General features: G+C 46.8%; 1 protein-coding gene across 1 annotated transcript in view; it reads left to right on the plus strand.

Annotated features, from left to right (window-relative positions):
• Positions 1 to 25,980, plus strand: part of PAPPA (pappalysin 1) — a gene marked incomplete at its 5' end in the record, with an annotated part of 228,179 nt that overhangs the window by 22,714 nt on the left and 179,485 nt on the right. The window contains one exon of the mRNA XM_081066643.1: positions 8,428 to 9,490. Within this exon, the coding sequence (XP_080922769.1) occupies positions 8,428 to 9,490 (1,063 nt within the window). The remainder of the gene's footprint in view (positions 1 to 8,427; positions 9,491 to 25,980) is intronic.

Consider the following 25,980-nt stretch of genomic DNA (forward strand, 5'->3'; position numbering starts at 1 on the left):
GTACTGTTATTATCAGTTTTACAGTTGAAAACTATCAGGGAGGTGAAGGGATTTTGCCCAAGGCTACATAGCTAACAAGTGGCAGAGCTGGGATTCTCACAGCTCAGACTCCACAGTATACATGTTTTAACACTTGTTTGTATTGCCAGTGACCATGTGCCAAATCCTGGTTCGTTCATCATCTCATTAGTTTCTCCCTACAGCCATCAGAGGTAGATAGTATCATCCCCACTTTACAGATGTGAAGACTAATACTAGTAGAGATGCCCCAACGTTCCAAGTCACATAGCTAGCGAAATGGTAGCGTCAGCATTTGAAAGCACATTTTGTTGTTTCTATAAGGACCCTGACCTTTCCATGTCCCACACAGCCTGCTTACATGGAAGCAAACAAGGCAGGCTGGAGCCAAGAGCCAGAAGGAAACACGGCTGTACACTGAGCCCTCAAGAACACTTTTGCCATCCCAAAACACAGTAACAAGTCCTGTGTACTAATAAAGCTTGTCGGTTTTAGGAACCATTAGGCACACTTTTGTCAACCTTGCCTTACATCTGGATAGCCTTAAGTAGTTTTACAAGGAAAGAGACATACGTTTATCTCCTTTTCTCTCTGAAAAAACGATCTATTGAAGTTTTATAGGATAAGATTTTTTAATCCCTGGAGTACATGTGGGAAAACTGAGTCTCAAGGAATTGAATGAACTCATCCAGGGTCACACAGCTAGTAAAAAAGGCAAGTGGATTCATGTAGTCATGGGACTTTCAAAAAAATGGCTCCCGACAGGGAAAAAAGAATACAGGCAGAGAGCAGACACACATGCCACTGTGGAGATTCTTTCTACTCCACGCAGTCCTGCAAAAGAAAATCTGGCCCCACCCTTCCACTTGCATGGTCAACACATAGGAGACACCTGAGCTGATCTTGATCTTGTGAATAGCTCCAAAGAGTCATTCTTGATACTCCCAGGCTCTTTTACACCAGAAGAGAGGGGTGCCCAGGACTCAGTATAGTTTGGGATGAGACTCTAGCCAGGTATGATTTTACTTCAAGCCTCCTCCTTCCACTGAGCCTAAGCTCAGTCGTCTGAGCCAAGGTGTCCCCTGGAGGGATGAGGACACAGAGGAGCAGTCCCCTCTGGTACTCAGGTACCTGTCTCTGTGACATCCTAGCCTTCCTCTGAATGCCTGGGGCCTCCCGAGTCTTCTGGGGTCCATTTTTAGTGATCCCCTCCCCCAACTGCACCAAGTGTGGGGGGACCATAGGGACACGTAAACCCAAATATGTCCGTTTTTAATCACTCTCCTCTGGAGAGATAAAAAGCTTTTCCGTAATATTGCTCTCTCAAGCATTCCTCTGTAGCTTTGATACCAGCCATTAAATCACGGAAAGGAAAACAAAACAAAACACAACAAAGAAAAGGGGACCAGCTCCAAACCTTCAGCTTTTTGACTTTTTTTAGCCTCCTGAAAGAAACGAGATTGTTTGACATCAAGTTTCCCCCTTTTTCATCCCTGCGTCCTCTCACCTCTGCTGGGATCCTCCTGGCAGATGTACCACAGCTAGTAGGCATCCTGAAAATGGGGAGGCCCTGAAAACTGCCTACCTTTTCTTCCCTCTCCCTCCTCCATGACCTTCCATCTCCCACAGTGGGAACCAGGGCTGGGATGACAGAAGGGCCTGGGATCTCAGAGTCACAGGCAGTATGAGAGGAAAGGGAACCGTGGTGTAAACCCTCCTATCTCATGGGGTAGGCAGATGAAAAAGCATCAGGAGGAGAGCTCTGGCTTTAGATCAAGTCCGGTGGTGATTCCACCATTCTCTAGCTGAGGTCTTAGGGGGGGAAAGCATTTAATTTTGCTATACCTCAGTTTTCCTTGTCTGTCAAAGGAATATCAGGGCAGCCCCCTTCCCTGGGTCAGGCACCATGAGCATTACATGAAATGTCTGTGCTTAGGGGAGACATTGCTACATAGACACTTTCAACAAACATTCATTGTTATTATCATTATTTATTTGAAAATGCTACTTTGTCACAGGCAGGAATGACCCGGGTGGAGTTTTTCTCTCCTCCCACCTCCACTCTCCCAATGAAAGAAAAACAAATAATAATAGGACCTTGATGTAAATTGTCATCCTTTGCTAATTCTCCTCCCTAGACAGTGATGAAAGAAAGCCAAATGTTATCAGAGCTAATTTTTGCGTTGAGTTTCAACCAGCCTGGGAAAAACATTCAAGGGAAGAAAAAAAAGAAAACACAGGATAGAGGCATAGTTGAGGCCCCGCTTGTCTGAGGGGGAAACTGAACCTGACATTAGGAAGTCTTGAATTCCAGTTTGTCCTACTGCTTAGTGCTGTGTGACCTTGGGCAGCTGATTTCACCTCTCTGAGTCTCAGTTTTCTCATCTGTAAATAGCACCTATGATACAAGATTGCTATGAGGGTTATATGTGACAAATTAGAAGCAGCTATATACCTGCTCAGCACACAGCAGGTGTTTCAGAAATGCACATTTCAGCTGAAACTCAGAAGCACCCCTCTCCTGGAGGAACATTTCCCATGTTTGGTGACCACACCACCAATTTTTGTATCTTCCTAATATACCTTCAGAAGGATTCTGAACTGGGTACAAAGCAGTGGAAGATGGGATAGATATTGGAGAAATTTTGGTGGGAGAGCTTAGAAAACTTGGTGAATTATAGTATTACGGTTTTTTAGAGTTATTATAACAGAGTACCACAGACGAGGTGGCTTAAATAGCAGAGATTTATTTTCTCATGATTTATTTCTCTGAGGCCAATGTCCTTGGCATGTAGATAGCTGCATTCCCTGTGTCTTCCCATGGTTTTCCTTCTGTACGTGTCTGTGTCCTAATGTTCTCTTTTTATAAGGACACCAATCATATTGGATTAGGGCTTACCCTGGGGAACCATTTTAGCTTGATGACTTCTGTAACGACCCTATCTTCTAATGAGGTAACATTCTGAGGTGCTAGGGGTTAGAACTTCAACATAAGAATTTGGGGAAGACACGATTCAGCTCCTAACAAATGGAAAACTGAAGGGAGGCAGCGGAGTGACAGCAACCTTGAAGAAAAACCGAAAAACAAAAACTTGGGTCTGAAACCAACAGGCAAAGAATCTCGCAGTGGAAGTCCAGACGTTGAAGCATGAGCTCAGAGAGGTATTCCCAACTCCAGGGAGACAACAGGCCCAATCCTGGGTCCCTGTGAAGTGGGGTGAACCAAGTAGAACAGATTAAACACGAGTCATAAAGAACCATTGATTCTTAGTGTTTTAGGCTCAGGCAGAAGAATGGCATGGGCAGCAGCCTCCCGGCTTGTAGTTCTGTTTACTTTGCTTGCATTGGTGCTGTGGGACTTACGGAAATATTTTTGGAGGGGCTATGCCTTCAAATGGCCCCCACTTGGCACTTCACGCAGTGATGTGATTCAGGCTGGGAATCCTGCAGGCCTGCATTCTGGGCTGTGCTGCCTTGGATAAGCCTCTTTCCCTTCCTGAGCCTTAGTTTTCTCTGAAGAATGGTCAATACTGACAATTTTGTCGTGAAGATTGAGGAAGAGGATTAATGCAGAGCACACGGTACCTGGCAAGTTCTAAATAAAGGGCCACATGCTTTTTAAAGAAGACAGCAATAGAGAAGTGTCTCTCCCTCCCTCCCTTCCTTTATTTTTTCTTTTAATAACAAACTCTGTGGGGCACCTACAAGGTACCGGGCTCTGCATTGGACGCTAGGCATTTTGAAAGGAACCAAATGGACACATAGATGGGAAACCCAGATGTTGTATGTACAGAAGTGGTGGATTTTCGGACAGGGAGGAGCAAGCAGGGTGAATATGTGAGAGAAAGATTTGTCTGTACCTGGGGTGGAATGGAGTGGCCAGAGAAAACTGTCCTAGAGAACTGTTTAAAGTGATCCTTACAGGGTACCCCCACAGCCTGGAGGTTCTCCCAGTCTAGTCCTGGCCAAAGTTTCGGGAGACGCCCCATTAGCCTTCTGCCATCAAACTTGCCTGCTTCATACATGCTCTTCACCTCTGGGGTGAAGTGTAGTGAGTAGACGAGAAGAAAAAGAGGCAATGACAATAAACATCAAGCTTAAGGGTGTGGAGAGGAAGCCCTTTTCACAGCAAGCCTACCTGCAGGAAGGTAGGGACGTGTTAAAAGGCCAGCTGACCAGGGTCCGAGTGACCGGTGCTTACCATGCAGCCAGGACAAGCCCCTTCCCTGGCCCAGCCTCCACACTCCATCTGTACAACAGGCCCAGACACCTCACATGGGCCTGGGAACGGGCTCTCTCCCACTTGCGCTGTCTGCCTCCATGTACTTACAGCCTGGAGGCAGCCTTGTGCTAATTAGATGGAGACGTGTGCAGGATTGCCTGAGGCCTTCCATCTTGCCAGGTGGGGATACGTCCCCTGGGATCCACCTCTGGTACCACACAGATGGTGCTCACTTCAGACCTACTGTCACTGTTTCTTCCACTATGTCTCCATCTTCCTGGACAACCATGGGGACAGACGGGGTGGAGGTGTTCGGAATAGACCCATGTCCTCCAGAGACACAGGAAGAGGGGACCTAAGCATGCCAGAGTCGGGAATGACACGAGGCATCCGATCCAATCAACATATTTGGGAGCACCTCCTGCGTAGAAGGAACCGTTCTAACAGAGAATAAAAGACCTCTTAGATTGTAGTGGGGAATCGTTTAACCCGGACCCCTCCTTTTTCAGAGAAGGGAAATGAGCCCCACAGCACAAGGGGTGCTGTGGCTTGTCCTAGGCAAGTTCATGTGGCAAGCTGAGCCCAGGTATATGGTTCCACGTCCCCGGGTCTGGGCTGGTGATACAGCGGTGTACCCATAGGTCCCCGTCACCATTCTATGCCTCACCCCATCCCTACTAAAGTTCAGTGATTTCCTTTCGCCACTTACACTCCAGGTAAATATTTCCCTCTGAACTTCTGAAGTGACTGCTTCAAGGCTCTCATTTCCCTTAATGGGTTTCCTCTTGGTTCCACTGCAAACCCTCTCTTTGCCCTTCCTCTCTGCCTCCTGGGGCTAAATCACCTCTTAGTCCCCTGCTCAGTGGTGCGGAGTCTGGCCTTTCCTCACTGTTTCCTTCTTCTCTCTTGACTGCAGACAGAGGTGGCCTGAGCCAGGGTCCCCAGCCCCAGGAAGGTTCTGAACTGACGGCACCCTACAGATGTGTAAACATTTTACCTTGCTAACCCAGCTAGCCACCTTCCAAAGGCAACAGGAAAACCAGGGACTGGGAGCCCCTGGCAAAATAAAAACCTGCAGAGGGAGAGAGGGAAAGGGAGAGGGAGAGGGAGGGAGAGGGGGAGAAGGAGGGGGGAGGGAGGGGGAGGGGGGAGGGGGAGGGAGAAGGGGAGGGAGAGAGAGAGATAATCCTAGTTCTGATGTTAATTTCCTCATTAGAAGAATTGTCTGCTTAAGTGTATGGGGATAGGAGGGTTAGCCAGGAAAGGAAGAGAAGGTGAGTTGAGAGGTGGGGTGGTGGGGGGCACAAGAGTATCAGCTCCAGGAACCATTGTTCTCCTTGATTCTCATAGTGGGTAGGTAACTCGGTCCAAATCTGGAGTCAAAAATTTGGCTTTGGAAACGTCACTGGGGAGGTAGTTTTTATGCACAGTCTCCCACTAGCAGCTCAGCCCATGGGAATTTATGATTTCTAAGTAAGGTTTGCAGTGGGAGGAGGACTGGTGCATTTCCGAGCCTTCGTCTTACCTGCTCTTGATGTATTGGTCAAGATGCCTTCTCTCTCTGGCCTGTTTTCTGCTTCTTGTCGTTTTCTATTTTTCATGCTTGACCTCACTCCCAGATCCTCCAGCATCTTAAAAATGAACTTCCATTTGGAGAGCCAGACTGTGTGCCAAGAGCCACACTGCTATGTCTTTTAAGTATGACAACTTAAAGAGAGATACAGATGAGGGAATTAAAATCCACAGAAGTGAAGTGATTTGCCCCAGATATATAGCTAGTGATTGTCTTCATGAGGATGACCTTGAGTCCAGAGACCCTGCACTTTCTACCCTATCAAGAACACACTCTGCCTTCTGATTCTCTCTGTTCGTTAGCCGTGAAGACAAAAATCAGTGCCCCTGATTCTGTTTGTCCTCTCTACTCTCACTCTATTTAGAATAACTCATAGGCTCCTTCATGAGACACTGAGTGCCTGCTGTAGGTAAGTCATGGAGCAAGCTGCGACACAGGGTACAGATGACTCAGACGGGCCATCACTGTCAGAAAGCATCCAGTCTGGGGTGGGAGGGGGTGGAGCGGCATGACTCTAAAACCAGAGAGCAAGTGTCCAGTTTCCTAAAAGTGAAATGAATTCAGAGAAGAGAATGATCATTCCTTACAGAGAAGAGAATGATCAGGGGGAGATTCTTGGAAGAGGTGGTTTCTGTTTTAGCTGTTGGGAAACCTGGAATCACAGAAAAGCACACTTGGATGGAGCATGTGAGGGGAACTTCATTCAATCCCCTTCTTTGCCACATGGTGGAGAACCCAGGCCCAGAAGAGGTACTTGGAGCTTCCCCAGGTTGCCCAGACCGTGAGAACAGGTTGATTTTATGAGGATACTCTGGCCATTTCATGGAGGACTGTTGGCCTGGGAGTGGGAAGAGAAGTGCAGGCAGACTTAAGTGCCCGACCCAAACTGCCCTCCACGTCAGCTGCTAACGGAGAGATTGACACAAATTCCGGGGCCCTGGTGCCCACAAAGGAGTAAAGACTATATGGGCCTCCTCTATTGATTTTTCTGGAAGCTCTCCATGATCATTTGATGAGCGCTAATGGCAGACTCACATTCAAAGTTACGGTGAGGACAATTCTCCAGCTGAAAGTAGGGGCCGTCCTTGTAAATGAGCGTCTTTTATTCGTTCTCATATTCCTCTCCTTCTCCTCCCACCTGACAGTTAAAATACACTCTTAATTAGAAAGTCCTCTTCCCCGTCCAACAGCCTGTCTGTACCAAGGACACTGGGTATATTCCACAAAGGCTGGGGAATAGGGGTTGGTGAGTGTAAAGGTAATTGGATCCAAAGAGAATCTGCTAAGTGACTTCCTGGGGCTCCCAGAGTAAGTGTAGAGAAGTCTGGCTTGGAACTTTCCCAAACACCCAACTACAACTTGTGACGCCCCCAGGCAGATGGTGTAATCCTGATCCCTGGCGGTACTGATGAGGGAGAGGGTAATGTGTAGAGTTAGTGCAGAGTTAGTGCGGTTCACCCAGTGAATACGAGGGTGTGATGGATCCAGAACCACTCACCAACCAGTTGGCCTGAAACCCATCTCTTTACCTCCTTTAATTTTCATTTCCTCCCCTGTAAACGTAATGCCACCACCTCGGGGATGTTACACGGATTAAATGAATTAATGCACACACAGACCTTGGCACAATGCTTGACCTGCCATTAGTTGTTTGGTAGTTTTTACTTATTATTAGCTGTTAGGCAGGAGTCCCCACCATCTGTTTATGTTAAGAGACTACTGGGTTTGTGTGTGTGTGTGTGTGTGTGTGTGTGTGTGTGTTTTCTCTTTTTTTAATATTAGCTTTAGTGTTCAAGAAAAACAAACTGAACTGGGTCTCAGGAAATTTGTCAATGACTTTGTCACCTGACAAATGCCTTCCATTCTCTGGATCTCAAGTCTCTCACTTGTCAAGGGAAGGAGTTGAAAGCGGTGATCTTTAAAAACCTTTCCAGCTCAGATATTAAGCATGCCTGCCTTACTTTGGGACTGACTGTCAAGGCTCGCCAGGACTCCTTTTAGAGACAGAGGGTTAGCTTTGCTTGATGCTCACTTCTTCAGGCCAACTTTCCCCACGAGTCACCACCACTGATCATCTGATGACTCCTGACGGCTCATGTACACTCAAAGTTATGATTCTGCTAAAGGGACATCTTCTATTCATTGCTATCTCCCTGTTTCTCTCTCATCTATATCATCTTATGCTTAAAATACCCCCTTAATTAGAAAGTCTTCTTCCCCATTTCACAGCTTTGCAAAATCAAAGGTTTTCAGATTTCAATTATCATCATTGGTGGTGGTGGTATTTTGTGTAGCTCAAGTACTCATTCTTCAAACAACAACTTGTTTTTCTATGCTCCATATTCAAAGCAAATAAAAGTGAAACTGCTTGGGTTACAGTTGTGGTAAGAACCCCCTCCCCGCAAACCCAACTCACCTGTCCCCTCAGGTCCTCTAGCCTTCGCCTTGCCCTCAGGGTGGTCCCAGAGGCCCCTTCAGTAACTGCCAGGATCCCATAGAGCACAGTTTGAAGACTTTGGTCTAGACATCCTGGTAGAAATTTATTGGAGAGAAATAATTTACCCCTCTTCTCCCATCCTTTATTTATTCATCTTTCTCTTTTGGGGCCATATAGGGCTGTATGACAAGTGTTCTTATACCTCTCGTGACCGAGGATGGGTCGTGGGCATTCACACCGTCAGTGACCAAGGCAACAGAGACCCACGCTACTTCTTCTCATTGAAGACAGACCGGGCCCGGCAAGTGACCACAATCAGTGCCCACCGCAGCTACCTGCCAGGCCAGTGGGTATACCTAGCTGCCACCTATGATGGGCGGCTGATGAAGCTCTATGTGAATGGTGCCCAGGTGGCCACGTCTGGGGAGCAGGTGGGTGGCATCTTCAGCCCGCTGACCCAGAAGTGCAAGGTGCTCATGCTGGGAGGCAGCACCCTGACTCACAACTACCGGGGCTACATTGAGCGCTTCAGTCTGTGGAAGGTGGCCAGGACGCAGCGGGAGGTGCTGCTGGACATGGAGACACATGGCCTCCACGCTCCTCTACCTCAGCTCCTCCTCCAGGAGAACTGGGACAATGTGAAGCGCACCTGGTCCCCCATGAAGGATGGTAACAGCCCTCAAGTGGAATTCAGCGCGGCCCACAGCTTCCTGCTGGACACGAGCCTGGAGCCTCCTCTGTGTGGGCAGACGCTGTGTGACAACGCAGAAGTCATCGCCAGCTACAACCAGCTGCCGCGTTTCCGCCGGCCCAAGGTGGTGCGTTACCGCGTGGTCAACCTGCACGACGACGGCCACGAGAACCCCACCGTGAGCCGCCAGCAGATCGACATGCAGCACCGGCAGCTGGCCGAGGCCTTCAAGCACTACAACATCTCCTGGGAGCTGGAGGTGCTGGAGGTCAACAACTCCTCTCTGCGTCGCCGCCTCATCCTGGCCAACTGTGACATCGGCAAGATCGGGGACGAGAACTGTGACCCCGAGTGCAACCACACGCTGACCGGCCACGACGGTGGGGACTGCCGCCATCTGCGCCACCCCGCCTTCATGAACAAACAGCAGAATGGGGTGTGCGACATGGACTGCAACTACGAACGCTTCAACTTCGATGGCGGAGAGTGCTGTGACCCGGACATCACCGACGTCACCAAGACTTGCTTCGACCCCGACTCTCCACACAGGTAAGGCCTGCTGCGCGGATGATGCCCTGTTCAGAGCTGAACTTGTCCCCCATTGTATAGGCAAGTCACCTGAGGCCCCTAAGGGTTTCGGGAATTTCCCAGTTTACACAGTGGCTTCGTGACTGAGGCCAGTCTGTTACTCACGTACTCATGGGGACCATATGCAAGCATAATTCATCACAAACATGTTTAATTGAGTGCCAACGCTGAGCTGAGAAGGAAAACTCAGAACCCTGTTTTCTCGAAGACCTCAGAGTCTAAATTGGGTGACAGGAGCAGAGTACAAGTAGCTGTTGCAATGCATGTGGTAGCGTGGGTCAGAGTTGTGCTATCCAATATATAGTCCCTAGCCATGGTTCACTGTGTACATTAAAATTAGTTGAGATTAAATACAATTTAAAATCCAGTTTCTGAGCCACTCTAGCCCCAATTCAAGTACACAGTGGCCGCATGGGGCTAGCGCCTACCATACTGGATGAAGCAATGTGGTCTGTTAGGCAGTGCAGGTAAAGCTGGGGTCACCTGGGATGAGACAGCCTGGCTTCAGCTCTCAGCGATCCTATTTCCTCACTTTGTGACCTCTTAGACGCTATTTCTCATGTGTAAAATAGTGATAATCAGGGTACCCGTTTTGTCAAGCTGCTCTGAGGGTTGAGAGTGAGAGAAGGCATATAAAGCACAGTCTCTCTCATAGTGGCTAGCAGATAATTAATTGTCAATAAGCGTATTTGTCATTATTTGTATAATGAAAGGTAGTGTGTGCTGTGTAAAGGGAGTGCCATGGGAGATCAAAGACTGAATTGCAATTTGACTGAAAAAAAGACTGAATTGCAGTTTGAGTACCTCGGGGGAGGTTTCGGTACAATCTGGACATCAGAGATTGGGTTGGGGAAGAATGGAAGACCCTGGAGGCAGAGGAGCTTCTTGTCTCCTGCTGAGAAGAGGGTATAAAGGGGGGTCTTCTGTCTAATGTATCTCGTAGCCTCTGCCTTGTGTTGTCAACTCTAACCAGGAGCTCCAAGGGGGGACCTGTGGGTGATGTATATTCGATGTGGGACCTGGAGGAACGACTTCTGAGCCAGAGAGACAGTTCACATCCACTTTTCTGATGTCCCAGATTAACACTGAACTTTTCCATTCTGTCCAACACATCGGACCCTGGATTTGCTGATAGCCTGGGCACATTTGCAGACCTCTGCAGGTTTTCTGCTGACTCTTCTCTTTATGTCTCTTTCAAAAGAGCAAGGGCCTCCCCTGCACAGACAAAATACCTATGTGCAAAGGAATGACGATGCTGGCAAGAGAATGTCGTACCTGGCAGCAAGCCAGAAAGCACGTCAGCTCAGCTTCCTGGCACCAGGCGGGCCCCTGGACTCTCACCTTGGCTCAGACACATGAACAGCCCATGTGGGAAGAAGCCTTGGTGTGTGGCCAGTTTCTTCCAGGTCACAGTGCCCTTTCATCTCTAATCTCATTTGGGCTTTGACAGAATTTGGCACAAAGACAAGATAGGGGTTAATATTTGCATTTGATGGACAGGGAAACAGAGGGCCTTCGAGAGTAAAATGACTCCACCAAGGTCATGGGTCAGGAAAGTCATTCGGTTAAGTCACAAATGCAGGTCTTCTGAGGTTAATGCAGCACTCGTATGTGTTCTGCTGAACTAGACTCCCAGCAGTTACCTATGTGCCCACGCAGAGTGGGCATGGCAGAGGATGAATGGCTGGAAGTCATTCACCCATTTGTCATTCATTCATTCATCCATTCATTCATGCCACACGTGTTTATTCAGTACCTACCAAGTGCCAGGAAGGTGGGTACCCGGACTTCTATTTTGCTGAAGGAAATGCAGGATTCAGAATGATGAAGGGATTTACCTAAGGTCACTCAGCTAACAAATGGAGAGCTCAGATTTGAACCCAGGTCTGTTGACTCCAAAGCTCTCACTGAAGGAGGGTATTTTTAAGTTGAAGGCACAATAAGAGGCAGACTTAAAGGACAGGAGTGACAGTCAGGGTGGCTTTCGTAAAGCCATGGGGGGAAACTGCTGAGTATGATTGGGTCAGGACCGAGGGCAGCTGGCCTTTGGGGCAGGGCGCTGTGCTGATGTGGAGGGGCTGAGGGCCCCAGATGCGAGATACCTCACAATCAGCAGACAGAGCTGGCAGGCTCCAGTGGCCTCCCTCTTTTCTAAGTCATGGGACTGCATGCCCAGAATGTCTGTGAGTGGCCCTGGGCCAGCGCTGTGACCACTCACGCCAGGGCCTGTTTGTTTGCTGGCTGGGAAAGTCGTGTGCCCTGGGTGAGCCCCACTGGGCAACGTGTCATCTCCTCACGGGGCTGGGGGTGACAGCATTCTGGCAGCATCAGCTCTCCTGTGTGCAGAGAGGAACCTGTGGAACTTTGTAGAGAAGTATTTGCTTTTTGAATTGAAAGAAAAAAAAAAGGAGGGGGATGAAGTGGAGGAGGGAGGAAGAAATGAGAGAAAAAAGGAAAGAAGAGAGGCACCTGGGATAGAAGCAGTGACCATTCGATTAACATTATCTAGGTGATCTTTAATAAAGAGCTAAACTTAACGGTCACCCAGGGTGTTTGTCTCGCTCTTTCTTTGTCTCTCTCCATTCTCTCTCTTTTTCTTTTTTAATGGGGAAAGGCGGTAAAGATAATATTTAAATTACTCGTTTTCAATCTCTGGTGAAGTACCAGGTTTCCCCCTCCCCCTAAATGTTGCAAACCAACACCTTTATAATATACAGCAAAAATGAATGGCTCTAAAATGAAATACCATGAACGTGGTGAAGCAGTGTCAGAGTTCTATAAAAGTGTCCTGAGTAAAATAAGATCCACCAGTAATGCAGCTAGGCACATTGACAGATGCCCTCAGAGAAGTGCCATTTCTTTGAACTCGTTTAAACTCATTCTTTGTCTAATAAACCTTGGGCTCTTTAGTCCATGTTCTCAAGAATTCCTATGTTGTAGGAGAGCACCCAGCCCCAGCAGATCTAAGACTGCAGATCAAAGTGGTATCAAATGTCAGACCTAGAAACATCTTTGGAGATCACTGGGTCCAAAAACCTTCCCTTCCCTAGAGGGACACTGCGGACAAATCTCACCCAGTCCCTTAGGGTCACACTAGGGTTAGGGGTGCTCTCGATTTCTGCATCCTGCTTGTCCGCTGTGGCACAGCTTCCCAGCGCTGCCCTGGCCTCCTTGCAGGCCACCGGTACCTACCCCTCACATTCTGTCCTCGCTCTATTCTTTGCCTGTTGTCCTCAAGAGCTTGAGATTATGAAGTCCTGCATAAGTGATTTACGAAGAGAATCTTTCTGTGAGCCATTGAAGTACTATTATATTAGAGCTACATTGGCAGTGATTAAGAGGCTGTAATAAAGATAGCGAATTGAGGTGTGCACCGAGAGTGGGGCTGGGACAAACAGTGAGGGGGCCGGGAGACTTATCAGATAATCATTTGAAAATGTTTGGCTGGGTGAGAAAATTCTCACAGGGCTGTGACCACATGCACTTCCAAGTATCAGAAAGCATGTCCTGTGGAAAAGGGGGCAGAGTTATTCAATATGGTTTCTAAGCTGTGGCTGGAACCGGTGTGTGGCAATGACCGGAGGCAGCTTTGAATTGAGTAACAGATAATGTCATCCCTAATCAGAATGGTCCTTCCGGGGGAGTGCTTCTCTGTAGGGAAGTGAGCTCCCCTCACCTGAGGCATGCACCATGAGGTTATAGCCAGGGTTACAGCAGTGGTGGAAAAGGCAGCCTTGATGGACTTGGAAGAAAGCAGTACACAGCCCAACTTTTTGACAATATCTTGTTCCAAATCATTTGAGGAAACCAAATGGTGACTGTTTCTGTCCTGTTTAATGGGCATTTATTGGGCACGTCTACCCCTGCCAACCTCCCTGCTATTTACTGGGGGTGTTGAAATGAGTGGGACACTTTGCTCACCGTTGAGGGGCCTTCCACTTAAGTAAGGGAGTCATATTCAAACATAAGAAACTCTGATCTGTGGTTTTAGTGGCACACAGTGGGTCAGGAGACCTAGAAAGCAGAGATTTATTCTTCTGGGATAACAAGGTAAGTTGGCTGGAACAGGCGTGATCTAAGTAGGTGTCGCGGAACTGGCAGTGCATTGAGAGACAGAGACGCAGTCTGTACCAGTGAGGGTCCAGGCGGGAAACAGATGGCACATTTGGAAAGCACAATTAAGGAGACCTGAAGGAGGGGCTATCTTGAAGGAGAAGCTATTTGCAACAGTGTAGGCAGGGTTTAGGACAACCGGCAAGGCCAGGGTCAGCAATCTAGGGGAGCCATTTCTATCCTTGGCCTGTAGAGGCAAGAGTGGGGAAGTGGTTATGGAACCCCAAGAGAGTGGCTATGTGGAGAGTGGCTTCCTGGCACCTGTGACTCTCAGTAGAGAGGAGTAGCCAATCTATGACCCACTGGTCAGCAGGGAGCCAGAAGATTAAATTCTATACAGCACTTATCCCTGCCTTCTAGTCTCCTGCCCGTGCTTCCCATTGGGGAACCAGACTGGTAACCACAAGCCAAAGGAACCTGTTTATGCAACTCAAAGAGGCCAGCCTCTCAAGATCACAGTGCAGGGTGGAGAGGGGTGGGCAGTGGATATGGGTAAGCAAACGGAACATGTCTCGAACACAGAGAAAGACAGTCCATGCAGAAGGTACCTCATGAGGAGGGGGAGGGGGAGGGGGAGGTGAGGAAGGGCTTGGAGAATACAGAGTCCCTCAGCATGGCTGGGTGCAGACCAGAGGCAGAGGAAGGTGTGGTTCATCCCATGGAAAACTCTAGTATCAGGCTAAACCCTTCCTCCTTGCCTCTCTCCCTTACTTTATTTCCTTCTTTTCTTATTTCCTCCTTTCTTCCTTCATTTCCTTCTTTCCTCCCTCCCTGCCTCCCTTTCTTTTTTCCTTCTCTCAGTAAATATTTGTTGAACGCTCCCTCTGTGCCAGCCCAGTCCCTGCCCATTTGGAGCTCAGCATCTTGTGGATAAAGACAGACAAGTAAAGAGGCCATTGCAATCACCGATGTGAAAGGACCCTTGTGTCAGCCAGGAGGAACGGTCTGTGTGAGCAGTAATAGTCTTTCCATCAGACTGGTCAGTCAGAAACAGACATTCCGATGCTCTTTGGCCATTCTCTACTGTGGTGGAGATGAGCCAGGTAGGCAGAACTTCATCTGCAGCTGTCAGCGATGTCTCCAAATAAGTCAGAATGTGCTTCACATGCCTTTTTATAAATAAAATGGAAAACCTGGGTACTAATAGAAATCCCCAGAAGCAGGCAACCGCGGGGCATTTGGCATTTTAGTGTGTATGTACCCCACTGCAAGAAGATGTTGCAATAAAACCCACCAACTTCCTGTTTGGACCTTCCCCCGCCCCAGTCTGCCAGCACTGGCACCATTAGGTGTATTTCACCTTTGTCCATGAATATCTATGCATGTGGAATGGGGCAGATGGAAAAAAAGAGACTCCCCTTACATACTATTGGCTCATAGGGAAACATTTTCTTTGTCTTCGCTTTAGTATTATTTTTAATGCAACAAGGGTATTCCCATTGCCATGTTTTGATTGATTGACTGATTGATTGATGGACTGATTGATTGGACCCTCGTTGACATCCCTGGAAGTCTTTGGCAAGGGTACGATGAGGCAGGCTCCCTGGCCCCTCTGCGGGCTGCTGTAGTTTTCCCTTCAGCCTCTTCCCCTGCCCCTTATCAGACTCCATTCAATGGTTCACCTTCATTCACTGGGATCTCTCAGTTCTTTTCTGGGGTGATTTCAGGGAACACATGTTTCTTTCACCCACGATACCTCAAATCTTGAAAAGGTGTGTAGAATCAGGGACTCTGAGCTGAAAGGAGCACTGGAGTGGTCCAACCCCCTCTTGCTGTGGATAAGGAGACTGGGCTCCCAAGAGAGGCAAACACTGACCCAGGCCTCACACCAACAGTGGGGTGAGCTGAGAGCCAGACCCAGAGTCTCATGTTGTAGTCCCAAGGCATTTCAGCCCCTCTATTTTGTCCTGGTATCTTACAAGCTGGCCATATGAAGCGTGGACAAATTCTACTTAGTATGGTCGTGGTCTTACCCATCACCCCTATTCTGTTAAGATACTTCAGTATCCGAGGCACTGTGATCAATGCCCTTGGGATCTTAGAATTAGTCTCTGTCCTGATAGTGCTTGTAAGCTGTGGTTTAATGACCTTTGCTTACTTGTCATTCAAGACCGGGCAAGATGATTAATTTACAAATGAATCACACAGATAATAAAGCTTCCCTGCACTCCACAAAAAGGCAGACTCCCTGTGCTTTGGAGAAATTAGGAAAGGTTTTCTGGTAGAGAAGGTATACAGTCTTGCAGCATTAGTTGGCTTCGTAGTGATAGAAAAGAGGTGGGTAAGAGCAAAGGGATTGGGGGCTATGTAGGGAAAGTATGAGAAAGGGATGAGCATGACTGGGACGTCATGCAGGGAAAATGGATTCTAGTTATGGCTCGGTAGTTTCTTAGCTATGCAATCTTGGGCGAGTCTGTGGATCTGCCTGTACGTCCATTTCCATATCTTCCAAAAGGGAATAATAATAATATCTGACCGCCTGGGTCACACCGCCTTGAAGGTCACATAAAATAATATCCCAGAAAGAGTTCTGGGAAGAGTTAACCAGCATGCAGATGAAAGAGGGCATTGTTATATATTTTTTTCAGGAACTTTATTCATTCTTTTCCAGTAATCATGTAAGAAAAATAGCTTGGAACTTTACAATCAGAATATCAGAGTTTATTTAACGTGACTAATAGTCATTAAAACAATAACGGGAGTCAGGCCTGGTATCGTAGAAAAATGATGTGTGGTGGAGACTGACCAGGGGTTGAATCTTGCCTCCACTGTTCGTTTGCTGACTGACCTTGGCCCATTCCTCAATAAAAGTCACTGGTTTGTCATCTATAAAAATTGGGTGAGAACAGCTCTCCTGGGACACGACAGGAAACTTAAGTGGCACAGGGTCTGGCACACAGTAGGTGCTGGAGAAACGCGCCCTCCCTTCTGGAGTGCACACGTGGATTCCTCCTTGTCGGCACTGTTTTTCAGAGATGCCTTCCTGCAGCCTCGTAACGGAGGCCTGGATAAAACCAGTACACACACTGAGAGCATTTATCCAGATGACTTTCATTCTTAAAATACTAACTCTATTATTATTTTTTTAAGGACTGGCCACAGAATTGGCATTTTTAAATAAAGGCCCCATAACTTATATCAAGCTCATTGAGCTTGCACACTAGTTTATTTTGAAAACAACCCAAATGTCTAACTGTGTTACAGGACATATTTCCTCATGGAACAATCCCAGGCTGTGTTGGGATTGGTCATAATGGGTGGTATGCCAATTTGGTCGAAGTTCCTAGATTTTTCAACTATCTCCAGCCCACAGGCCTGCGTGAGTGTAGATGCGCGAACACACACATCCAGCCCCACTTGTCCACCGGTCCCATTCTCTTGGAATCAGTCTGGGTTTCCTTCATACTTTTCTTCTGAACAAAGCCCACCTTGACTCACAGGTCCCACCGGTGACCCTTGCGCATATGTGACTTTGCTCTTTGAGAGCAGAATAGAGGGGTGAATGGAGAACAGGAGAAGAACTGCTTGTGGCCCCTGTCGGTGATGTGAATAAGGAGCTCAGAGCAGTGGCCTGTGAGAAGCACTGGAGGATCAGAACCGTCCAGCAAGTACATAAGACTGTAAGCTTTGGAAACAGTCAGAGCATATTTGAATCAAGATCCTCCACAGTTCTGTGACCTTGAACAAGTCTCTTCCTTTATCAAAAGGGGCAGTTTCCTGCTCTGTAAAATCGGAGTTAAAAGTAACACAGTCTACAGCATTGGGGGCTTAGAGGATTCAATGAAATAATGCATAGTCAGCCCTTTAGAGTAGTGCCCTGCACTGAGTGAACTCTCCAAACAACAGTGGCGGTTGTTTGGGGAATTTCCATCTCCAGGAAATCTTCTGACCTCTTCCATATATAGCCCTTAATTCCCGGCCCCCTCCTGAGCCTTAGTCCCCTCACTAGATCCCCAGGACTGGCATGGGAGTTAGAGAAGACCTAATCACTCTTTACTACCAAGAGCCCTTTTAGTTCCGTCCGGCCAGATTTCCTTTTTAAAAGAGTTTCTTTACTCTGAAAGCCCTGCACGTATTAAATGCTAATGTATCCATTTCCTCGAGATAGGCAGCATACCACACTGAGGTTTATACCTTTCCAAGAAAAAGCAAAGCTATGTCTGGGATCCCTGGGTGGGGCTTACTGAGTGGTTCACCCATGTGTAAGGGGAGGAGGGTGCCCTAACACGCTCAGGGCCATACTGAGCAATGTAAGGGGTGGAACAAACTCCCTCCTGCCCGAGACTCTTGCCACAGCACACGGGATCTCTCAGTTTACAGATGCAAATTGGAACCTTTTTTGGGGGACAGCCAGAGAGGTCCCCCAGCTTGCCGGGATCTTAAACGGTCCCTCTCTCACCCCTTTCCTAGATGTGTGTTTCCATCTCTAGCTCCCTGGACAGATGGGAGCACTTGGTGCCCTTTCGAGGGCCTCCACGGGAGGCAGTTGGGTTTTTTCCACCCGGGGTTTTGCATAGTCAGCACTCTCATTTGCCTTTCTTCGTCCACTGGTGACACTCACCACTCAGAACAGCCTCTGCGCTCTCGATCAGATGCCCTTCCAGGTTAGGAAACAAAGTGGTGCGGGTGTGAGGGAGGGTTCAGAGGACAGACACCAGTACATTTTGTTTTAGTAAACCATATTTCCCTAAATTGATCACAGCTCAGCTTGCATCTTCAAACTCACAGAGGGCCAATTTTCCACCTCCTGAGAGGGAACCTTCCCTCTTACTTTCTGGAAACACAAAACCGGTGTGTGCACAGCAGTGTGTTTTGCTCTTGCGTTTGTTTGCTTAAGTCGAACAGGCTCCGATGCCCCTGTTTTGTTGTTGTTGTTGTTGTTGTTTTGGGAGGGGCATTTCTCTGTCTTTTTCCTTCCCTCTTTGCTTCTCTTTCTTTTTTACTGTATTCTAGTTTGTTTTGGTGTGCTGGTGGTGAAGGATGGAAGCTGAGGGGATTTGTTGTCTCTATTTCAAACTTCCGATGTTTGTGATTGCAGCCTTTTAAAAGTTCAAACGGCCAACTGCAGTTGGACTTAGGCTTGAGCTTGACTTCTGGCTACTGAACTATTTTTATGGCCACAGAGGGCAATGGTGACTATAACTCCAAACAGCACGGACTATCTCAAAATCTTACAGAGGGTGGAAGACGGACATGAGAGCTATTTCCCATGAGGATTCATGGGAGAAAAACACAGTTTGCCTGTGGCTTGGCAAAACATTGGGAAGGAAGTGACTAGATAGTTCCAGTAACTTCTTAGCCAACATGGAGTAAGTCACTTCTTTTACTTCAAATTCTTCATCTGTAAAATGGGGCAATTTGGGTGGAATAGTTCCAAGATCTCTTCCTATTCAGATGTTTGCAAATCAGACACTAGAATAACCCTGGTTACAGGTTTGTGGCTACAAGGGCTAGATAACAAATGGGGAGCTTACTATTGATAAGGTACAGATAATGCCACACACTGACAGTGAGGGTGTCCAGGGAAATAAGAGACATTCTTGCCTTCAAAGTATTAACCAGCCCCTATATCTTAATTGAAAATGATTCATTGGAATAGCAGTGGAGGAACAACGATAGTCTATGACAAGTTGAAAAAAATCCTACTCTCATTACTTAAGTCCCAGCAGTAGCCTAATGATGGTACTCCATCTCAAGCAGTCTGTGTGTCTACTATTTTATTTATTCAGGGCCCTCAAGCCCTGAATGTGGCATCCCCTTTCCAAAAATCAATTTGAATTTAATTCTACTGGTAACAGCCTGACAGCAAAGACCATTTTTTCTTTTGTTACCTTTTTATTTTGGTTACATTTTTTGTTTCCACCAAGCACCATTTCCCCATGCTTTAACTCTGTGTCACAAGATCCTTTGAGAGCTATCTCTTTTTTAACCTCCGGAGAAACCCAAATTTGGGGAAGTTATTAGACTTGTCCAAGGTTATCCAGAGAGGTCTAGATTTACCGTAATGGCTGTGTAGTTCTAACTTCAGATCATTCTGTTAATTTGCCTAAGGTTAGGTGATTTGTATGGGCCCCCAGTGCAGACTAAAATCTCGAAGTTGCCATATTGACAGCTATTGGCGATGATGTTGTCATTCTTGCTGTATCCTTCCCAAACCTAATATCGTTCCGGCAGTCCTCACATCACTTACATGGTTTTCATGGCTAACGACACAGTAGCCAAACTACACAGTCTCCTGAAACACCGCCTGTACCTCGAACACTGGGGCTGCTACAACTTATGAAATAGCGGTGATTTGTCTTTATTTAATTGTGCTTCAAGCGTAACACAAACCACAGGGCTGTCGGCGATCTGTGAATATTTTACTCAATGTGGTCAGTTGTATTATTCATCAACTGTGGCTTTGACCCTCCAAGAAGAAAGTGAGGTGGTGGGGAGCGAGAGCCGCGGGCCCTGGAACTGTGTGTGCTTCTCTCGTGAAAGCGGCAGTTTGACGTGAGATAGTCACATGACTGTTCTGGTACTTTCCACACCCCATCGTACGTCAGTTGTTGCTTTTCCTTACTTATCAGGGTTTTTTCATGCTTAACGGCTTCCCTGAAAATAAGTACATTCTGAGAGTCTGGGACTATCAAGGCAGAGATTGTAGAACCCCAAACAGAGATCTTAGTATGTGACTGATCGTTCGACATTGTGCGTGCATGTGTGTGTGTGTGTGTGTGTGTGTGTGTGTTGTGCACCCCTACTATGTGCAGGCACAGTTCTAGGTGCTGGGAGTACAACAGTGGACATTCACAAGATAGGTGTAATTCTGCCCTCATGGAATTTCCTGTAGGTAGACAAGCAGCTAGTTAGGTAAGTGCTTCATGGAGAACGTCAAGGTGCTGAGGAAACACAGAGGATGGGTACTTGACTTCTTAGGGGTCAGAGTCACTTCTAGTTTGAGTCCTGAAGGATGAGTCATATTCACCAAGTGAGCATAGCTGAGCTTGCCAAGAACCAGGTGTTCTGACACTTAGCCTTCTGCCACAGCTATCCCTAAAAGCCACTTTCAAAAAGGCAAATGAGAAAAACAGGAGCTGAGTAGTTCCTAGTAAAGCATATTCATTTTAAATTAGTGTCCTTTCTTCTGAGATGATCTTATTCTTTCCTGTGGAGTACTGCTCTAGTACCCTTTATTGTATTATATGAGGGATGTCATAAGTGGTATGTGTGTGGGGGGGTGGGGGTCATCTTCAAATGCTTCATTTATTTGTCCAAGTTAAAAATCGCGACTTCCACTTCGATGTCTTAAAATGATCCAAAGGTTTGAGAACCTCTCCACTGGCCCAACCTGCTTCTGTAAATCAGCAGCTTCCCTCCCCCCATCCACATCATCAGGATCCTCAGGCCACCCATCTCCCCGTCTTACTGTGATCCTACCCAGCAAAGAGCCGCAGACTGTGATTTTCCTAAGAGTTAATCGTGCATGTGACTCAGCAGAGGGCACAGCCCCAGGAGACAACTCGCCTGCCTGTCCTCCAGTTTAGGACAGCAACAAGGGGGTAAGGCATTGAGGTATAGAATCCGAGACTGATAAAGGAGAAATACTCCAGGAGACCAGGTCAGAAGCCAGGCCCATCATTTCACCTCCTCTCACTCCCACCCACCCCTAGCATCAAATTGTTTCCCATGCATAAATACCTCTCTACTTAGGTAGTCTCGGACCCACCCCCTTTTCTGCAATCTACTGCCAATGCCTTCTTATCCACTTTCTTCCTTCTTCTGGTCCATCTTCCATATTCCTCCAGAAAGGAAGGAAAGCTCTTTGAAAAGCATCAACCAGATCATTTCCTCTCCCGTGAAATCTGCCAGGGTCTACTAGGAGCTTTCAGGGCTCCATAAACTGGTAGACAGTGTGGCCACTTCCGACCCCTCCAGCTTCGTCTTGTGGAGTGGCTCCCATGTTCTCAACTTTGCAGTCACACCAGAGGACTTGCAGTGTCTCACTCTTCTCCCTTTCCTTCATGCCTCTTGGCTTCCTGGAGCTTCTGCCATTTTCTCTGTCTCCTGTATTTGTTCCAATATCCAGTCAAGATTTATTCTTCATGTGAAAACTTCAATGATATCTTACCCACCTTCAGCTAGGGAAGTGTCGTGACTCTGTGCTTCCATCACATTCAGTACCCCTTCTACTATAAGACATATTGGAAGAGAAGAGAAGAGGCAGTGGTGATACAGATGGTCAACAGTAACCCACAGACCAGGGGCCATCTCCCACCTCTGAGGGAGGAGGAACTTTGGAAAAATGGTGTTACTTCACTGATCCCCGGTTTCTTCCCCTGTAAATTGGGGATACTCATACTTAATACATAGAGCGTTTGTAAAACTTCAAAGAAATAATATTTAAAAAGTACTTCCATAGTGCAAGTATTTAATAAGTTCCCCAAATAGTAGGTTTTATTAGTATTAGCACATTATGTTATGATCATCTGATTATTTGTCTCACTTCTTTCATAAAACTGCTAGCTCTTTGATAGTGAAAATTGTTTCTCTTTTATGTTTGTATGCCCAGTTTCTAGCTTAAAGCACGGTATGTGAGAGCATCTCAATAAATGTTGGTGAATGAAAGAGGAAAAGACTGAATGAATCATGTGCAGGGAGGAAAGGGGTTAGGAAGGAAGGAGAAAATGAAGGCAGGCAGAAAGGGAGGAAGGGTAGATGGGAAAAGGAGGGGTAATGAAACAAAGACTTATTCAATAAATGAATGAAAGAATGATTGATTTTTCAATTGATCTTTGATTGGGTCTGTTCCATTTTTCTTAGACTGTGTGTCAAGCTTCTATACAAAAGCTATTATTTTGGAAACCAATCATCCAGGATTCCGAGAATTTAATAAACTCTTAATAAGCACTTTTTCTCCCCCTGTGCCTCGCCTTACAGACAAGAGAGGCCTATTTAAGCACTTCTGACAATGAAACTAAGCAGGAGAATAAAGTCCAGATCATTAGGGCCCTTGGGATAAAGTACAAAATCCAGGTTTTAGAACCGGTCACAGCTTGGAGAAAGCTTGTTATTTGGAACAAGGATATGGATGCAATAAACATTCTGAGGTTTATCTTGTTTAATGACTTGTCCTGCGTGGCTTTGATCTTTACATTTGATAATCACTTTCAAATGGTCTAGTGTGTTCTGAAAGGGGAGTAGTGGTTCCTGGATTTGAGGTCCTCTCTAGGAATGACAGGCTGCAATCAGAATTTGGAAATAGGCAATGTTACAGGACTTGCACTATGAGTTATAGAAACGGCATTTGCCTGTGAAGAAGATAAACACATTGGTCCAGTGATAGGAACCAGAATTTGCTGATGGAAGGGAGACGCAACAGGCCCTGGGAGCTAAGGTCCATTTTCTCTAGCTCCGTGAGTAAGCTAAGAAAGAGAATTATGAATTTTAAGGCCTTTTCATGGGTTCAGCAGTCTTCTAGCTTTTTCTTATGTATTGCTTCCTTAAATTTTTATATTCCCCTTTCTAGGTTGAATTTGATAACCCCCATATTGCAGATGAGCAAATTGAGGTTCAGAGAGATTGAGTCACTTCTCTAAGGTCACAATGCCCCTTGGTAGGAAAGGGTAGATTTGAACCTAGTCTGTCTCTCTCTGAATGTGTGGCTTTTTTCTTTAGCACTCTGCTACCTTTTCCCTTAACTTGAAAGAATTGTTGTCAGCCTCTAGCCTGGAAGTGCCCCCCGCTCAGCAGGGTTACTCCTCCTCAAATTGAGGACATTGACACATGACCAGCACCATCCCCATAACCCTCCTGCCCATATCAAGAGCAGAACCTTGGCATGACGCTTCTCAAAGATCTCCTCAGCTATCACTTCTGCAGCTGGAGAGTCAGTTTGCTTTGAGTGAGAATAAAACCTGAGACTGGTCGGTCTTGATCTGGGCTCACTGAGGCCCGTACCTCAGACCAGCCATCTTTAAAATGGGCGAGCCAGTGTATTATGCGTCTAGAGTTGGAAAAACTCAAGCCTCCCATGGTTGTACTTAAGGGACTGGTTGTTGTTGTTGTTCTGTATTTTGAATGTAGTTCCCTTTTGCTTCTCTTTCAATAAAACAGGCCCTGACAGCACTCTCATTGAGATTATTACAGAGTTGTACCATCTCAGGCCAGTGCATTTAGGAAATATGTTGTTGGCACTCACCAGCGAGTGAGATGCAGAAAGAAAATATTCTAATGACAGTTGAGTTGAGAGAGCTTTGATCTCCCTCCAGAACTGCTCTCATGGCTTTGAAATGCAGTTCTGGCAGAGAGGTACAGTCTGGGTGCCTTGGCATTCTGGTGCTGGGTCCCTTGAAACTGACATTCCAGGGGAGCCACAGCCTTCCCAGTAGTACCCAGGTGCACGGGCTGTGCAGGAAGAAGAGAAACCAACACATCTCTCTTGAGGGACAGCTCGGGGAGAGGATCTAAGTTAGGAGGGTCTTTCTGATTCAGCCCTACACTTCCCAAACTCTGTTGGTGATGATATGATTTGTGGGTTTTTTTGGCAAAGGCAGAGGTGGGGTGGGGAAAGGGACCATGGTCAGATATGTTTGGGAACACTTTATACACTGTCTGACCGACTCACATTTTGTATATTAAAAGCTCTGAAAACTCTTGTAGTTAAGAAGTATATGTGTTTAACCTTGTTTAACAGAACACGTCCTGAACCCATTTGACTCGGAAACTTTTTTACCTTAAGTATTCATCTGCCTCTTGTGGGTTTAGCCTTCTATAGATAATGATTTGGAAGACACTAAACTAGTTCACAAGCTCACTGAGCAGATGGGAACCCTGAGCTGCAGACCAGGTAGCAGAGGGAGTAGGAACAGGCCAGAAATTCAGGCAATGCAGGTTCTGTACCGAGGCATCCAGCTGAGGGAGGGGAAGGGGGCCTGGGGGCTGCAATTCCTCCCGTACTTGACTCTCCAAGCCATGCTGCCATGCAGGGAACTATGTCTCCCTAAAGGAAGAGGTAAGTTTACTAATGGGTGCAAAAACACTGTCATACAGGCTAGGAAATTAAGGTTTGTTGTTACCTTGGGCAAGTCACTGCACCTCCCTGAACCCCGGGCCACTCATCTGAAGTTATGCAATGTAAGAGAAAGGTGCCCACTCTCTGCCAATCAGTGGTAGCTCTCTGTCTTGAAGGAAAGTTTTAGGGGACACAGGGATGATTAAGACTTGGCCCCACCTGCTTGAAGCTCATAGCCTGGTGGGGAAGACAGGTACTCACACAGTGACGATAACACAGAGGAGGGTGATAGTAAAATCACTAGAATGTAAAGTGGGGGAGGGGGCTCTGAGGAGGGAGAAATCATTTTCAGCTAGAGGTGATATGTTGATTTTGGTGTTGCTAATCATTATCATTGTAAGAATAATGACAGTGCAATAGAAATAGCCAATGCTAATGATGGAGTGCTTTCTGTGTGCCGGGCACTGTGTGAGAAACTTCCTCTGCGTTGCCTCTGGTTCTAGTTCCACCCTGTTCTAGGCCTCCTCACATCCCTGAGAAGAGGACGTCATTATCCCATTTTATAGGTATGGGTGGTCCCGAGCGTATACCTGGAGTACATCGCATGTAAGTGAACTTAGCAGGGAGGGTGAGATTTTAAAAGGCTGAAGATTCATGGGAAATAATGGACATGCTTAGGGAATGGGCATAATTGGGGAAAACCGCAGGTTCTCAGATGAGGGAAGTGTGAGAACTTGAGAGGGAGGGTGTGGGAGGAAGAAGGTTGAGTGGTGGGGAGGAGACACTAAAAGCTGAGACTGGGAGAGCCACCCAGAAGCAAACTGTCAGTTTAGGTTTTCCCCAGTAGGAGAAAACAGAGAGCAGGATATGGAGGGCAGTGCATGCCGGGACTGTGCAGAGCTGTTTCCTTTAATCCTGCCGGTATCCCTGTGAGCTGAGATTCGGAGAGGTAAAGCAATTTGCCCTTGGACATAGGTCTGTCTGTCCCACTCTGGGTAGTACTGGCTCATAAATGAATAAACACACAGTTTTAGATTTAGATCGATTTTCTTTTTTTCTGGGCTAATGATTTAAAAAAAAACACAAATAAATTTGATCAATTTATAATATACACACAGGGCCAACCTTGCCACAGTGACAAAATGGAAAGGCAAGTGTCCCTGAGCAGGTTTCATCTTCAATCTCTCTAGACACTCAGGGTTCTTCTGGATTTGACCTTTTGTGATTTCTCTTCCATCCATTGGCTGAAAGGAATAAACAGTATCTTAAAGAGACAGGGGGAAGGAGGTAAATACCCATGTGAACTCCTGTCCCAAAGATTTTCCCCTGATGCATTTGGGAG

The sequence above is a fragment of the Rhinolophus hipposideros genome (genome assembly GCF_964194185.1).
Source record: "Rhinolophus hipposideros genome assembly, chromosome: 11".
Lineage (NCBI taxonomy): Eukaryota > Metazoa > Chordata > Mammalia > Chiroptera > Rhinolophidae > Rhinolophus > Rhinolophus hipposideros.